The sequence below is a fragment of the Vigna umbellata genome, chromosome 11 (assembly GCF_029865625.1).
Source record: "Vigna umbellata cultivar VRB3 chromosome 11, Vumbellata_1.0, whole genome shotgun sequence".
NCBI classification, from domain to species: Eukaryota; Viridiplantae; Streptophyta; class Magnoliopsida; order Fabales; family Fabaceae; genus Vigna; species Vigna umbellata.
The window spans coordinates 28,025,599-28,042,465 of record NC_142175.1 but is presented as its reverse complement, the minus strand read 5'-3'; the positions used below and the strand labels follow the sequence as shown (position 1 = coordinate 28,042,465).

Below are 16,867 nucleotides of genomic sequence, written 5' to 3'. Positions count from 1 at the left end.
CACTGCCACGTTACGAAGGTAAAAAGCCACGTTGCTCACATCAGGCCACGCTGTCAGCAGAATCGTTAAATATTTAACGCCGTGACAAAAAAGGATTAACTTGGACACTTTTTTCATAACGTGGGACCACATTGAACTTTTTGAAAAAGGTAGGACGAAAGTGAACATTTCCCTTAAAAAGAGGGACAAAAACAGGTATTAAGCCTAAATTTTATGTAATCGTTAAACAAGTTCGCTAAGTTATTAATTTATACATGAAGCCTCCAAACACTTATGTTTTGATTACAGTACACAACTAACCATTTTTTCAGAGGAAAGAACATAAAACAAATTTCCATTACAGAAGATACATCTTAGGTAAATGTTCCAAATAAATAGCAGATATATGTTTATATTTGAGACAACATTCCAAATTCTATCAGTACACGTTTTCAGAAAAATGTTCCATAACTGTAATGATTCATAATCTTGATCCAGCAGAACAACTATTACTCTTCAACAATTACCATGGAAAGCAATAGCTACTGAATCTATTTATCCTTCATCACTCACCACCACTAAGCATATATATATATATATATATATATATATATATATATATATATATATATATATATATATATATATATATATATATATATATATGTATATATATATATATATATATATATATGTATATATATATATACACATATATATATACACATATATATATATATATATATGTATATATACACATACATATATATACATATATATATACATATATATATATATATATACATATACATACATATATATACATATATATACATATATATACATATATACATATATATACATATATACATATATACATATATACATATATATACATATATATACATATATATACATATATATACATATATATACATATATATACATATATATACATATATATACATATATATACATATATATACATATATATACATATATATACATATATATACATATATATACATATATATACATATATACATATATATATATATATATATATATATGACTGTGTTCTTTTTTCCAAACTTAAAATCAAATACACTATCTAAAATCACAGTAGCAATATTAACAAGAGCAAGAAGACAATTTCTTCATCTCACTGATTTCCAATTCAGGAACTGAGAGTATATCAACCTTAGTTCCTTTGAGTGAGGCAAAATTGCTGTCACCATTGACCTTCCCACAACCACATTCCAATGCCTTTTTAGACACTACACTATTGATCTCCTCTAGCAGCTTGAGGAATGCACTCTCCACATTGTCACCACTGAGAGCTGAAGTCTCAGAGAAGAAGAGACCCTGATCCTCAGCAAACTCCACTGCATCTTCAGTTGGCACCATTCTCTGCTCCACAAGGTCAGCTTTGTTACCAACCAACATGATCACAATGGAGCTATCAGCGTGTGCACGCAGCTCCTCAAGCCACCTCGCAACATGGTCAAATGATTGCCTCTTTGTTATGTCGTACACCAGCATTGCCCCTAATGCACCTCTGTAGTAGGCACTTGTTACAGCCCTGTACCTATACCACATAGTATGTTAAATAGGAAACAATTTATCTGCACCAGAATGATCATATGTTATAGGTATATTCTACTGATATGCTGTTGAGTATCATAGAAGAGAATGATCATCCATGAGTCTAGTTTATTTTTGTGTTTTGCTCATGATCTATTAAACAACAGCTTCAAGATGTTTTCCTACTTCGTTTACCTCATTCCATAACATTTTCCTTTATCATTAGTTCACACAGTTTTCAATTTTTAATTCATAGGATTCTACATTTTACCAAAACTCTTAGCTGTCTATTGAGGACCCCTTATATTGAACCTTAATGCGACTTTTGGAACCCAATCTAGGAAAATGAAATACTTATAAAACAAAAGTCAAGAACATGTGCTTTTGGCCATGTGTGTTTCCTAAGTCAAATTGGTATCACGTTGAATAATCCATAGCATAACAACATTTGAATCCGTACAGTACCATCATTGAAACTCAATGTCTGTCCAGCCATTAGTTCAAAGCAAAATGAGCATAAAAGTGGAGAAAGAATGAAACACAAACATGAATGGGTGATACAGATAGAGCTATATAGTGAGAGAGAATGTGATGAACCTTTCTTGGCCAGCAGTATCCCAGATCTGAGCTTTGATGAGTTTGGCATTAATAGTGACAGTCTTGGTCTGGAATTCAACACCAATGGTGGACTTTGAGTCAAGGCAAAACTCATTCTTTGCAAACCTTGACAGTATTTGAGTCTTGCCAACTGCTGAGTCCCCTATCACAACCACCTTAAACACATAGTCTATTTTCTCCAGCACATCATAACCCATTTTCCCATTTCCATTCTCTTGCTGCTTCTCAGCCTCAACCCCATTCATTTCCTGGTTCATTTTCTCTCAATAGAAGGAAGACCCTGAGAAAAAGAAAGGTCAATGTGATCCTGTTTCTTCCTTGCCAAAAGTACGCCAAAAACCTTAGCTTTATGCTTCCCCAGCAAAACGAATCACCACTTGAACAAAGTATAAACTATTGGTCTATGGGGTGGGTTGAAGCAAGAAAAAGAACAGGGAACTCGTTGAAAAAACGATGAAGCGGACAAAACCTATGTAGAATGACCAGTGGAAGGAAAGTATAGGCAAGAAAATGGGGTCCAGTTCTGTGTCTCACTTTTTAATATTATGTGGCACTATTATTGAACTTTATTGTCGTAATGCCTTCTGCTGATGATACATTATGAGATGCTACTTAGCATATGGTTTTGGTCCAAAATGGAAACATAAATATAAATTAATCAAACATTAACTAAAAAGCTACGGTGGTCTGCCTCAGGTTAAGGAAACCTGGAATCATGAATTTTTTGAATGGTTGCAGTGTCTACTGTTTCAGATTACTTTGATCTTAATTCAAGGCGCAATCCAAGGATTGGTGAATCCTCTTTCCACGATCTTTTCCCTTTTCAATTTTCTCTTTTTCTTTCTTCTAATATATATGATTGATTGATTTTGGTCTTGCAAATGGCCCTATGAGATTTTGATGATTTGGTTTCTTAATATAACATGTTTGGTTGCAGTGTTTGTTTTTCTCTTTAAAACCCATCAAACAGATGTTCTATCAGAAGCAAGAATCTGTTTGGCCGCACAAAACTGAGTTTTGGAACGTTTGCCCATAAAGTGAAACGTAAAAACCGACACTTTACTGCGTTTGGCTTATGCATAATTTTTCTCACCGACACAGATTATGTAACAGTATCTCTAATTAGACATTTTAAGAGTGGTTTTGGTTTTGGATGGTTTCAAACACTTTTATTCAATAAATTTTAAGAAATAAATCTTTGATTATGTTTATTAAAGAAAATATAAGATTAAGAAATAATTAAGCATAATTCAAAACCTAATTCTTGGCGATATCTGTTATATTCAAACAAATTCATTCCTTATTAAAAACTAATTGCATGGCAAACTTAAACGGAAGTATTAACTATAGACCGGAAAATTGAAGACTCATTGAATTTATGTACGGCATGTACCATTTTGTTGGGAGTGGTAGGTATGGTTTGAGAGAATATGTAGCATGTGTGTATTTAATTTTGGTTTGCTTTCTGTCCATATTTTATATTTTAATCTCTAATCTACAAATTTTAAGTTTTTATTTTTATATGAGTAATTTCTTTGTATATTTTGATCTTTTTCTTTAGTCTTAAGTTTTTTTAACACATTTACAAAATTAAGATTAAAAATGGTAACGATCGAATATGAATAGCGTTTATTCACTATCGATTCACAACAAACAAAAGAATTACTTATTATTTGTTAGATATCTTTTAAAAAATATTTATGAGTTTTAAAGTATTTGTAGATATATATACATATTCACCAATATTTAAAAATATATATTTTATAAATTTTTAAAATAAAATTACAAAAAATTATAAAATATAATATAAATTAAAATTTAATTTTTACTAAATTTAATCTAATAAAATACAAATAAATTTAATTATATTTAATTTAACAAAATATAAATTTAATTTTTTTATTTTAATTTTTTACAGTAATATGATATTGCATTTAATCCATTTATAAATAAATATATTAGGAGATAGACTCTAGCCATGACTCTATATCATTTTAGAAAATGATTTTAAGTCTAACTTAACCTCACAAAAATCAATTTATAAGATAAAGTTTGCATCTCACTTATATATTATAATTTGGTTTTATTTCTATTCGGAGCGAGACTTCCAACAAAATATTATATTTTTATAAAATATTTATAATATTATTTATTTTTGATTTTATTTAAATGTAAATACAGATATTTTTGCTATTTTGATATTGTTTTTTTAGATTGTCACGCAGTGTATATGAAACTACAAAAAAAAAAAAGGAAAAACGTGATCGAATTTTTGTGATTTCCTTTGTGTTAATACTTTTTGGCCTTTTGTTTCTCATGGAACACGCAACATTTAAGTCGATTACAACAATCATTTTAAAGACGTGGCCAAGATACCAAGTCTCCTAACTAACTTATTTACACCATCTTTCTAAATATTTTTCTTCTCTCCATCCTATAATTAAAAATTGGCTAATTAATGTACATTGACCAAATGACATTAAATATAAATAATGATTTGTAGTAATTTTATTGTTTTCTTCTCATTTATGAGACTTGAATTTGATATTTCTTTAAAGAAATTGACTTCTGTGTCACTGTAACTGGAATCCATGATTTGTTAGAAATAGAATTGTCAAAACGGACCATGCGGCACGACCCGACCCGGTCCACCATTGGTTGCTCATTTAGTGAGTCAACCCAACCCGACTCATTTATTACCGAATTAAAAAAATTCAAATCTGACTCGACTCACCACAGGTTGGTGAATAAAGGGATTGGCTCACTGGGTCACTTAATTACAATTTTTTTTAAATAAAAAAAATTACAAATTTTCTATAATACAAATCTAAACAAATTTGATTCTCAAATTCACTCCCAACATGCAACATGGGTGTTTAATTAATTTTGAAAACAAGGAACTTAAATAACTTTTTCAAGCAAAAACAAAATAATAAATATTTTTTTATAAAATTAAAATTAAATTTTAATAAAATAAAATTATATAGGTGGGTTGGTGGGCCCACCACGGGTTCAACCCGCATGAGCCGGGTTTAAATGTAAGACCCATGAAAAAGAAAATAATTATAGTAGTAAATTTTAGTATTTTATTAGTAATAATAATTTTAATGGATAGAAAAATGTAAATTTTGGATATAAAATTATAGTAATTTTAGAAGGAGAGGTTCAAATTTTTGGTAACTTATTTAGTAAATTTTTTTAATTTGAATAGTAAAAAGTAAATAGTAAATAGTAAAAAGTAAATAGTAAATAGTAAAAAGTGAATAGTAAAAATAAATTTTCAGCATTTGGATTCCTTAGCATGGAAGAAAGTAGTAGGTAGAAATTAGGATCAGATTTGGTAAGAAAATGATTGAAATATTATTTTTAAATAATATTAAAATAATAAATAATATTAAAATATTAATGAATAGTAAATTTTTTTACCTATAAATAGCCATAGGAGGGAAGGTTATTTTGCACCAAGAAAAGAGGAATCAAGTGAGAGCTTGAGAAATAGAGAAGAAAGAGTTAGGGAGAAATTTTTAGTTGCAAGAAGAGTAGAGGTTCTGAAGGGTTTCGGGGAAACAAATTCGGAGCAGGAGATTAAGTCTGGAATAGAGGTAGGGGAGCTAACTTTTCTATGTTTTTATATTATGATTTAGTATTTCTATGCTTTTATATTATGATTTAGTATTGTTTTATTACTATTCATATCGTGAAATCCTGTGTAAATACTGTTAATGCTTACTGTATGTTTATCTATGTTGAAATTCGGTGTAAATATTGTATGCTGTTATTTTGAATCTGTAAATAAGAAATTTGTTAAAAACTAGTTGAGGAACACTTTGGCTAAGGAAAGACTTGGTACTTAAGTTGTCCATTGTGACGCACCTCTCTTTCCTGGAAGTCTACTCGACAAGTTTTTAACTTAAATCCTATTGAACAGATTATGTATTGTTAAATTATTGTGTAATATATCTGGTTGGAATATATTCAGTTTGTATGATTTCGGAAATGATTGGATTTTATTACATTTGAATTTATGCATCTGAACATGATTGTGAACTATAATGATGTTATTTATGTGGAAAGTATGTGAATGTATGAGATATGTTAGATTCACTGTGATAATATGATGGTATATGGTTATTCATGTCTTGGGTTAAGTTTCAAGGTAATAGTATGATTCATGAACGTAATTCCATGATCCTCAAGGAGAGGATACATGGTGGTGATTTGGGGGTGTATAGAATGATTGCATGGTAGCTCAGTTTTGGGGGTCATCCTGAAACTCCAATGGCCTTTCTTCTCATGTAGAGAGGATTGAACCATGTGGTGAGGAGTAGCAGGAGGTCCTAGTCTTGGATGCTTCCATATGATCCAAGGTGAGTGATAACGGATTAACCTCGTGACTGTGGCCGGGCGGTAGTGCCCAAGTTCCATAAGGCGGTAGTGCCCAAGTTCCATAAGGCGGCAGTGCCAAGTTCCATAAGGCGGTAGTGCCAAGTTTCATAAGGCGGTAGTGCCAAGTTTCACAAAGCGGTAGTGCCAAGTTTCATAAGGCGGTAGTGCCAAGTTTCATAAAGCCACCACGAGTGCAAGACCCGCCATAGCTCGGTAATCATTCTAGTCCGGACGAGTCGGGTTATAAAGTAACAAGTCTTGTGATGTCATTTTACCATGTGTATCAAAGTAATGGATGAGTATGTATGATGTGATTGTTGTATGATGGTATGAGTATGTATGACATAATTATTATATGAGGTTTGCATGCATGTTTCATAAATGATTGGTTGCATGTTAGCTCACCCTACTTGTTTGTGTTTGGGTATGTGCGATGATCGTATAATTCGTTATACGGGAGCAGATGGCAAAGAGGATACGTTGGAAACAGTACTTGATGGGGAAGACAATGTTGCAGCTTAGATTCGCTAGCTTTTATTAGTTAGCTTTGATGGACTTTTGTACGTTTAAAGCTTTAAATTCTATGTAATTTCTAGAGAGAAACCCTATTACTCTAAGTTTTCAATTCCACGTTATTCTAAGGATGATTGTAATCCTTAAATTACTCTTGACTGCTTTCCTATATTAATAAATGATGACGTCTTTATTATATATGTTTTATATATATAATTGGGATGTCACATTAATGGTATCAGAGCAGTTCGTCCTTAGGATGACCTCTGTGTTGTGGGTCTTTCGTGTCTTCTCTGTGAAGAATTGAGTCTAAATGGTATAATTTACCATTTCCTCCAAATCTAGATAGTAAAGTATTGTGTCTAACTACCATGACTTTTACCATAGATGATTTTTTTCTTAATTCTGAGGGTTTGAAGAAAGATATTACAATTAGTTAAAGCCTTCGAAAATAGGGAGATATAATACCAGAGTTTAGGTTTCAAAGGATGAGTGAAGATGTTAGTGTTTAGAAGCAATGTTTTAGGAAGTTTTCGAGAACAAAATGAAGAGGTGAGATATCTTACGTTACACAAGAAGAGTTGAGTTCAAAGGCTAGAATAAAGAGAGCTTTGGGAAAGCATTAGTGTAACAAGGTTAAAGGAATCAATCATGTTCTATATATCAGTGGTGTGAGGAGTGAAATTATCCTACGAACTCATTATAAAACGTAATAACAATAATTCTCTGTGTGAACAGAGAAATAACCCGCACCCAACCCAACCGTGAAACATGTAATATACTTAGCTTGGCAAGGGTTTGGGGAGTGAACTCATCTAGTTTTTAGTATGTGTACCGAATGAGAAAATTGAAATTAATTACTAGGGAATTACGATGCGTATATGTTTAACTATTTATGAATTATAAATTAATTAAGTAAATGAAGTCAATCTTTTGCTAATGGTTTTCACATGATATTATCTTTTATTAATAGTTATGTGAAATTTACATATATTATGTCTAGTATACGACTGCTCATGATTTCATAATTCATATGATGAACATATACTGCTTGTTATTATTTTATGGTATAGCGATTCGTGGTTGTTTTGAGTGAACTTCAAATTTATAAACATGTTTGATGCATTCTCAACTATTATTTGTCATTTACTTGTGTAATTTATAATTTTAGGGTATAGGATTTCGAGTTATAAGGCTAAAGTAATTCTGGATAGTGTACTAAATTATATTAGAATAGGTCTTAAAATTTTAAGTGTAGATATCAGTTAAGTAAATTAAGTAATAACTACCATTGCAAATTAAATCGATTAAGACACATATAAAGATAATAAGAAGATGTTTAGACTAAATGAATCAAGGAAAAACATAAGATAATATTAATTTCATTATAAAAAAAAAAAAAAAATAAAAAAAAAATATATATCAATAAATAAAATAAAATTACAATAATAGATTTTTCTCCTAAGCCTCTGAGAATTTCACTTCTGTCTTAAGTCTTGTAAATACCCAAAATTAATACAACTCTTCCAGTGTCCAAATTTACCTTAGTATAGACCGAGGGAGGAAGATTGAACATATAGAGAATTATTGCTGAAGAAACACCAATATGAGCAGAGTAAAAAAAAAAAAAAAAAAAAAAAAAAAAAAAAAACAAAAAAATAAAAATAAAAAAAAAAAAAAAAAAAAAAAAAAAATTCATTAACTAGAATATAAAACAAAGCAGATAAAGATTACAGTACATAAATAAAAATAAAATGTTCAAGTGTCGGCCACAAGTGACCGTTAAGAGTACAGTCCATAAAAATATAATAAATAAATAAAAATAGTCTCCTTAAGGAAACTATTGATCGGCAAACAACAATCTCAAAGAAAGCTTTGTGGAAGGGACTTTGATGCGAAACGGCATGGGTTGAGTAACTTTCTCTTCTTCTTTATAGCGGGGATGGGAAAGAGATCTAGGAGCCTTGGAGCCTGTGGAATTACCCATGAAGGATCTCTGGTGGTGCAAAAATAATAGTAGTTAGAGATAAATAAAATAAAATTAAAATAAAAAAAAAAAAAAAAAAAAAAAAAAAAAACTAAAAATATAAAACTTTAAAATGGAAAGTGGTTACTGGGTGGCAATCTTAAGGTAAGCTCCGTCGAGGGAGCTCTGGTACGGAATGCAGGAGGCATGGGTGGAGGGATTTTTCGTTCATCTCTTTCGTCGTCGATGATGATCGGAATGGGGAACAGATCCAGCAGCTTCGGTGCCCTCATAACTACCCAATCGGTTTCTCCAAAAAAAAAAAAAAAAAAAAAAAAATTAAAAAAAAAAAATAAAATAAATAAATAAATAAATAATTGTGTCAAAAGAAGGGAAAAAAAAAAAAATTTAAAAAGACAGGGATGAAGTTAGGGTCTTACCATACATGTATCGCGGCAGCAAAGAAAAGATAGTGCCGGTAGGGTCCAATTCCGCTTGCCAACGTCTTACTCTATTCCCATGGTTGTTAAACCAGCACTGGACATTGTACTCCCCCGCTTCTCCGAATGCCCTGAGTTGAGCAGCAATCTCAAAAATCTGAGCTCGACTTGGGTGGGAGACTCCGTAATTGTAAATGTTTGTCATTATCCTGATTTGGTCGTCTGTCGGACGCCACCTTGGGCAAGTCTGTCTCTCCATCTCCATTCCCTTCTCATTCATTTCTCTTCTATAATTTGTCTAAATAAAAAAAAAAAAAAAAAAAAAAAAAAAAAAAAAAACAAAACAAACCATAAATAACAAAAATACTATGTTCATATTCTAATGTCTTCTTCCATTCTGTTTCTTTTAAGCTAATTTTGTTCTTTGTATTGGGTCTTTCGAGTCTTATTGTCCAGTTTGTGATCTGTTTCATGGACCTCGCAAAGGTTCCTAAACGGATCTAAGTCCATATTGTCCATGTCCAGTTCATACAAATAAAAATTCTCTTTTAAGTTTTCTGTTTTTATGGGGTACGTGGCGTTGTTCTACCCGAATGTCTCTTTCATACCTTCAAACGAAGGGAGATTAACAACGGTTTTCCAGCCTATATACCCCGTGTTTTAAGACAAAGTGTTCATTAATATAACAATGTGTATATAGATATATATATATATATATATATATATATATATATATATATATATATATATATATATATATATATATATATATATATATATATATATATAACGAGTAGAAAAAGAGAAAAAAAAAAAAGAGAAGTAATGAACATAATACTAAATAAGCGTAAAGCAGAAAAACATAGAAGAAAAGCTTGAACAAAGAAAAGAAGAGTTGAGAGAGAGAAAAACTTACGAACGCGGAAGTAGAGGCAGGGTCTCACTTGATAGAGGGTTCACTAAGAAACTCTTAGACACGCTCGAAGGAGGATCTCACTCGTGTTCAGATCCCACAAGCTCTCACACTAAGAACTCTCACACTCAGAACTCTCAACGCTCAGATCTCACTCACATCCAGAGGATCGCTCGAAAGCTCTTACTTAGAAGATCTCACACTCTCTCACACGCTCCAAAATTACAACGCCTCAAAGTGTCGCTCAACGCAATTCGCTCCTCCTTATATAGCCAAAATCTCACTGTGCCCACAGTTCCGGTCATGCATACCGGAGGCTTCAATAGTATCGGTAAAAAAAAAAAAAATAAAAAAAATAAAATAAAATAATAAAAAAAAAAAAAAATAAATAAATAAATGGTAGTAGTATATGATCTTTCCCGCATTTTGGAAGTATAAAATATTCAAATTAGAAAGGATCTCCTAGTAGAAATTTAACCATTCGGCATAGAAGGCCATATGATAAAATAGTTAGGAGAAATATCAACTTAGTCAGGGTAGTTTGGGATAAAAGGACATGTGACTCTACATGGGAGTTAGAAGAAGAAATGAAGCAATTATACCCTCAACTATTTTCTTGATGTATTGAATTTTCGAGGACGAAAATTTTTGTTGTTGGGGAGAATGTAAGACCCATGAAAAAGAAAATAATTATAGTAGTAAATTTTAGTATTTTATTAGTAATAATAATTTTAATGGATAGAAAAATGTAAATTTTGGATATAAAATTATAGTAATTTTAGAAGGAGAGGTTCAAATTTTTGGTAACTTATTTAGTAAATTTTTTTAATTTGAATAGTAAAAAGTAAATAGTAAATAGTAAAAAGTAAATAGTAAATAGTAAAAAGTGAATAGTAAAAATAAATTTTCAGCATTTGGATTCCTTAGCATGGAAGAAAGTAGTAGGTAGAAATTAGGATCAGATTTGGTAAGAAAATGATTGAAATATTATTTTTAAATAATATTAAAATAATAAATAATATTAAAATATTAATGAATAGTAAATTTTTTTTACCTATAAATAGCCATAGGAGGGAAGGTTATTTTGCACCAAGAAAAGAGGAATCAAGTGAGAGCTTGAGAAATAGAGAAGAAAGAGTTAGGGAGAAATTTTTAGTTGCAAGAAGAGTAGAGGTTCTGAAGGGTTTCGGGGAAACAAATTCGGAGCAGGAGATTAAGTCTGGAATAGAGGTAGGGGAGCTAACTTTTCTATGTTTTTATATTATGATTTAGTATTTCTATGCTTTTATATTATGATTTAGTATTGTTTTATTACTATTCATATCGTGAAATCCTGTGTAAATACTGTTAATGCTTACTGTATGTTTATCTATGTTGAAATTCGGTGTAAATATTGTATGCTGTTATTTTGAATCTGTAAATAAGAAATTTGTTAAAAACTAGTTGAGGAACACTTTGGCTAAGGAAAGACTTGGTACTTAAGTTGTCCATTGTGACGCACCTCTCTTTCCTGGAAGTCTACTCGACAAGTTTTTAACTTAAATCCTATTGAACAGATTATGTATTGTTAAATTATTGTGTAATATATCTGGTTGGAATATATTCAGTTTGTATGATTTCGGAAATGATTGGATTTTATTACATTTGAATTTATGCATCTGAACATGATTGTGAACTATAATGATGTTATTTATGTGGAAAGTATGTGAATGTATGAGATATGTTAGATTCACTGTGATAATATGATGGTATATGGTTATTCATGTCTTGGGTTAAGTTTCAAGGTAATAGTATGATTCATGAACGTAATTCCATGATCCTCAAGGAGAGGATACATGGTGGTGATTTGGGGGTGTATAGAATGATTGCATGGTAGCTCAGTTTTGGGGGTCATCCTGAAACTCCAATGGCCTTTCTTCTCATGTAGAGAGGATTGAACCATGTGGTGAGGAGTAGCAGGAGGTCCTAGTCTTGGGTGCTTCCATATGATCCAAGGTGAGTGATAACGGATTAACCTCGTGACTGTGGCCGGGCGGTAGTGCCCAAGTTTCCATAAGGCGGTAGTGCCCAAGTTCCATAAGGCGGCAGTGCCAAGTTCCATAAGGCGGTAGTGCCAAGTTTCATAAGGCGGTAGTGCCAAGTTTCACAAAGCGGTAGTGCCAAGTTTCATAAGGCGGTAGTGCCAAGTTTCATAAAGCCACCACGAGTGCAAGACCCGCCATAGCTCGGTAATCATTCTAGTCCGGACGAGTCGGGTTATAAAGTAACAAGTCTTGTGATGTCATTTTACCATGTGTATCAAAGTAATGGATGAGTATGTATGATGTGATTGTTGTATGATGGTATGAGTATGTATGACATAATTATTATATGAGGTTTGCATGCATGTTTCATAAATGATTGGTTGCATGTTAGCTCACCCTACTTGTTTGTGTTTGGGTATGTGCGATGATCGTATAATTCGTTATACGGGAGCAGATGGCAAGGAGGATACGTTGGAAACAGTACTTGATGGGGAAGACAATGTTGCAGCTTAGATTCGCTAGCTTTTATTAGTTAGCTTTGATGGACTTTTGTACGTTTAAAGCTTTAAATTCTATGTAATTTCTAGAGAGAAACCCTATTACTCTAAGTTTTCAATTCCACGTTATTCTAAGGATGATTGTAATCCTTAAATTACTCTTGACTGCTTTCTTATATTAATAAATGATGACGTCTTTATTATATATGTTTTATATATATAATTGGGATGTCACATTAAACGAGCCGGATTTAAATCTGACCCGCATAAAAAAATATAATTTTTTCTAACTCAACCCGACTCAAACCCGTAGTGGACCGGATTGGCTCACAGGTTGTGACCCATTTTGATAACTCTAGTTAGAAATTAACAACAATATAACTTACATAAATTATTATATCATTCATAACTTTTCTTATTAAAATTTCATCTTAAGATCAGTAGTTAGAAAATTTAATTTTCTTTCATAATTTTAACATACAATTAACGTAATATATAGTGACTACTTTAGTCCCATATATACTTGAATTATATAAATTGAGAGTAAACGGGTAAATGTACGATTCAAATAATTTATATTCCAATAAATCAATTAAATTATATTGTTTTTAATTTTTCCTGATTCTCATATATTATAATCTACCATATAATTCAGTATTATTTCTTACCTCAATTTATTCCTTCTTTGTTTTCATTCTCTCAATTTCTCTCATCAAAATCATATACACACCTGGACTAGCATAATATCTATCAGCTTTTTCATTAAAAAAAAACTATAAATTGACCCACAAAAACGAGTCCAAAACGAGTCCAAAACGAGTCCAAAACGAGGAATTCTACAACCACATAATTAAAAATAATAAAAAAAAATATATTTTGACCAACATAAATTTTTATATTTATTTTATATATTTTTTATTTTATTAATTTTTTAAAAAGAGATAACAAATTTATTTTTTTATGATTATTTTATTCTTATAATACATATCAAATAAATTTAAATACATAAATACGTATCATTACTCTAAACAAGGAAATCCCACTAAGGATCTGTTATGGTACTTGGAGTTTGCTTTCTATCTTCATGCTTCTAACTTCTGCAACTGTCTTCTGTCATTCACATACGGCAGGTAATATCTCTGCCTATTTGTGTTTGATGTTATGATAATTAATGTTGCTATAGTTGCATGCATCCTATTAGTAATGGAACTTGGAACTGTTGTCTGTGGGAAGGAGCAACCACATAGATATACTCATTATGTGTGATGTTTCTGAAGAAACGTTATATTATTATACCAGCTTTATTAAAAAAAATGCCCGCAGTCGTTTTTTTTAAGATAATTATACTTTGAAAACATTATTTTGACAACATTTTAATATCATCTACGGTTCATTATGTGATTGATCCAAAATTACTCCATAATCAATAATAATAATAATCATAAACACCAATATGGACCAATCACAGAATGACATATAGATGGTATTAAAATGTTGTAAAAAAAATGAAAATGTTGTTAACGTATCATTATTTTTTTTATTAGAAAAAGATTATGTATACAATTTGGAGAAGTTTATGAAAGCAAAATATGATACCAAAGAAGTGAAGAGATGCAATACCAAACAAAATCAATGAAATTATGGGGCATGCCAATATTTGTGAGAGTGTTTAATTTGTTGAGGAACAATAAGAAGTCAGCGAAGAAAGGAACAGCAAATGAATTTTTGTGTACTAGAATATGGATCGAAGTGATTTTTGAAAATTAATTTGGTCTGAAAATGCGTAGAGAATAGTCGTTAAACGAGATTTATGAAACTTAATTGTTTGAACAAACATGAACAAGAGTGGGGTAGTATCATTGAATGATATAGCTGTGGTTGCACTGTCAAAGATAGTGACGCCAGATACGTTTCTCCCTCCACCAACTATTTTAAAGTCTTCCTTTTTCTTTTCGTTTTTGGGCTTCTATACTTGCATTTTAGCAACACAAATTCTTGGACCATATTGAATACATTCTTCTTCCAACATAAATAAAAGTCATAGATGATTAAGGAAAGTCAAACTGATAAAATGAACAGATTTAATTTAATGTTCTACAATTCACAGTCCAAGATTATGAATCATCTATATATTTAATATAAACAATTAGATGTTGTTCTCAATGGACTCAGTACTCTAAGCGGACCACAACTTCTCTCAAGTCTTTCACACTCATATTTTACATAAGCAAGTCCATGTTTGCCTAAGATGGTCTTGGACAGATAACTAAGAGCATACATGAAAACTCATTTCTTATCATTACCATTACCTATATTTACAGGGTTGATTCTTACGTTTAATAGTGTTAATGGGTTAATCATGATCAAAGCATGTCTTAATAATGTTTCTTTTATTTTTTTTATAAGCAAAAACAAATATATTAAATAAGAATAATTGGATTGTTTCATCCTCATGTATAATGTAAAATATACAAAGTAAAAATAAAAGGCAATAATATAACTCCTCTCTATATGATGCTGAAAAAAAAATCATTTTCATAACACTGGACAATAACTATATTGAAAACTAAATTTTACATTTCGTATCCTGTAACAATTCTAAAATCATATAATTCTAAAATCATATATTTCCAAAATCATATATTGAAAAAAAATCATCCCTTTCCTCTTAATCATTTATAGTTCTTAATCATGTCTAATGTTAATTATTCAATGATATTTGTTGTTTTCTCTTTTCCATAAAATACCTCAAAATGAATAACTATTTGATTCTATAACTTAATGTATAATTTTGTCCTTTTCCATTGAATTTAAACAAAAAAACACACTAGTCAAGTCTAATAAAAAGTTCTAATAAGTGTGAAAAATAAGTAATTATTACACTTTTCACTAAGTCACTCTTGATTTTGGTAATAATATGCAATACCAAGTTTCAACATTATCTAACAAATATGTGATTATATTTAAGAAATTTTATTGTCAAACTTGTATGATCAAATGCATATAATAGATTACATCATCTAACACACATCTAAACATGTAAGAAACTTAAAAGAAGTGTTGAATGCAAGATCATGAAATTCAAAATGAATCTCTAAAAGAAGCGTTAAACAATGACCATAAAAACTATATGAGTTTAAATACACAAGACAATTACGACAAGATTGAAAAATTATGCACTCAACAAATGCACGAAAGATTGTTTATCTAAAAGGTAAAATATCATGGATTTCAAACATAATCCTAACATTCACAAAACCTAGTCATGAACATTATATACTTGCTCATACTAGTATGCACAAGATAGATAGTTGCACAAGAAAAACTTGTCGTACAACCATATAAAAAGTGTTTAACAATGATGTCAACTTAAAGTTAAACATCTTTAATAAAGCACTAATACAAAGGAAAAAATAGAAGCACGGGGTAAAACACATTGTGGTGCAATAAATAGAAGTCATGTCATGGATATGAAGCTTGATAACGATTTGTTTAACAAATGGACATATATAACTTTCCTTCTTTTATTATTTTAGTGCTTAGCAAAAAAATAACTTCTAGACAAATATAGACAAAGAGTTATTAATTTGTAAGTTCTTTACTATTGTGAAATTATCATCTGGTTGCATACTTTCTAGCCATGGTCCAAGAACATTCAAGAATAACTATAGTTATTTATGCAAGGTGAAGCAAAATTCTTTCTCTTGGCCACCAGGGAGCACATATAGTATATTAGGAGTATTTAGACCTTGTATTAAGGGTCAAATAGTGTAAGATTTCTTGTTAGGTCTTATATTAAGGACCAAGTAGTATAGGGTTTTTGAACAATCTTGGGTGATTAGCTTTGTAACCCTAGCTTAGTGGAGGGTGTCCCACATGAGACATTGTGGTCACATGGTAAGCTCTTAGAGAAGAGTTTTCTTACAAAGGTAGTGGTTATATGTCAT

The 16,867-nt window shown here is 30.7% G+C and overlaps 1 protein-coding gene across 1 annotated transcript; it reads right to left on the bottom strand.

Moving 5' to 3' along the window:
- Positions 1 to 1,029: 1,029 nt before the first annotated feature.
- Positions 1,030 to 2,692, bottom strand: LOC124831543 (ras-related protein RABA3-like). The gene is made up of 2 exons (XM_047305557.2): positions 2,161 to 2,692; positions 1,030 to 1,567 (listed from the first exon to the last, which is right to left on the bottom strand). Exons 1-2 carry the CDS (start codon positions 2,436 to 2,438, stop codon positions 1,111 to 1,113), a joined length of 735 nt encoding a protein of 244 aa, XP_047161513.1. The 5' UTR covers positions 2,439 to 2,692; the 3' UTR covers positions 1,030 to 1,110.
- Positions 2,693 to 16,867: the final 14,175 nt, after the last annotated feature.

What these genes read in the sequence shown, in the direction of transcription:
- LOC124831543 (XM_047305557.2), bottom strand. Translation starts at nt 2,438, where the DNA reads ATGAACCAGGAAATGAATGGGGTTGAGGCTGAGAAGCAGCAAGAGAAT. An exon ending in GATACTGCTGGCCAAGAAAG is followed by an intron (nt 1,568 to 2,160) that starts GTTCATCACATT and finishes TATGTGGTATAG; the next exon opens with GTACAGGGCTGTAACAAGTG.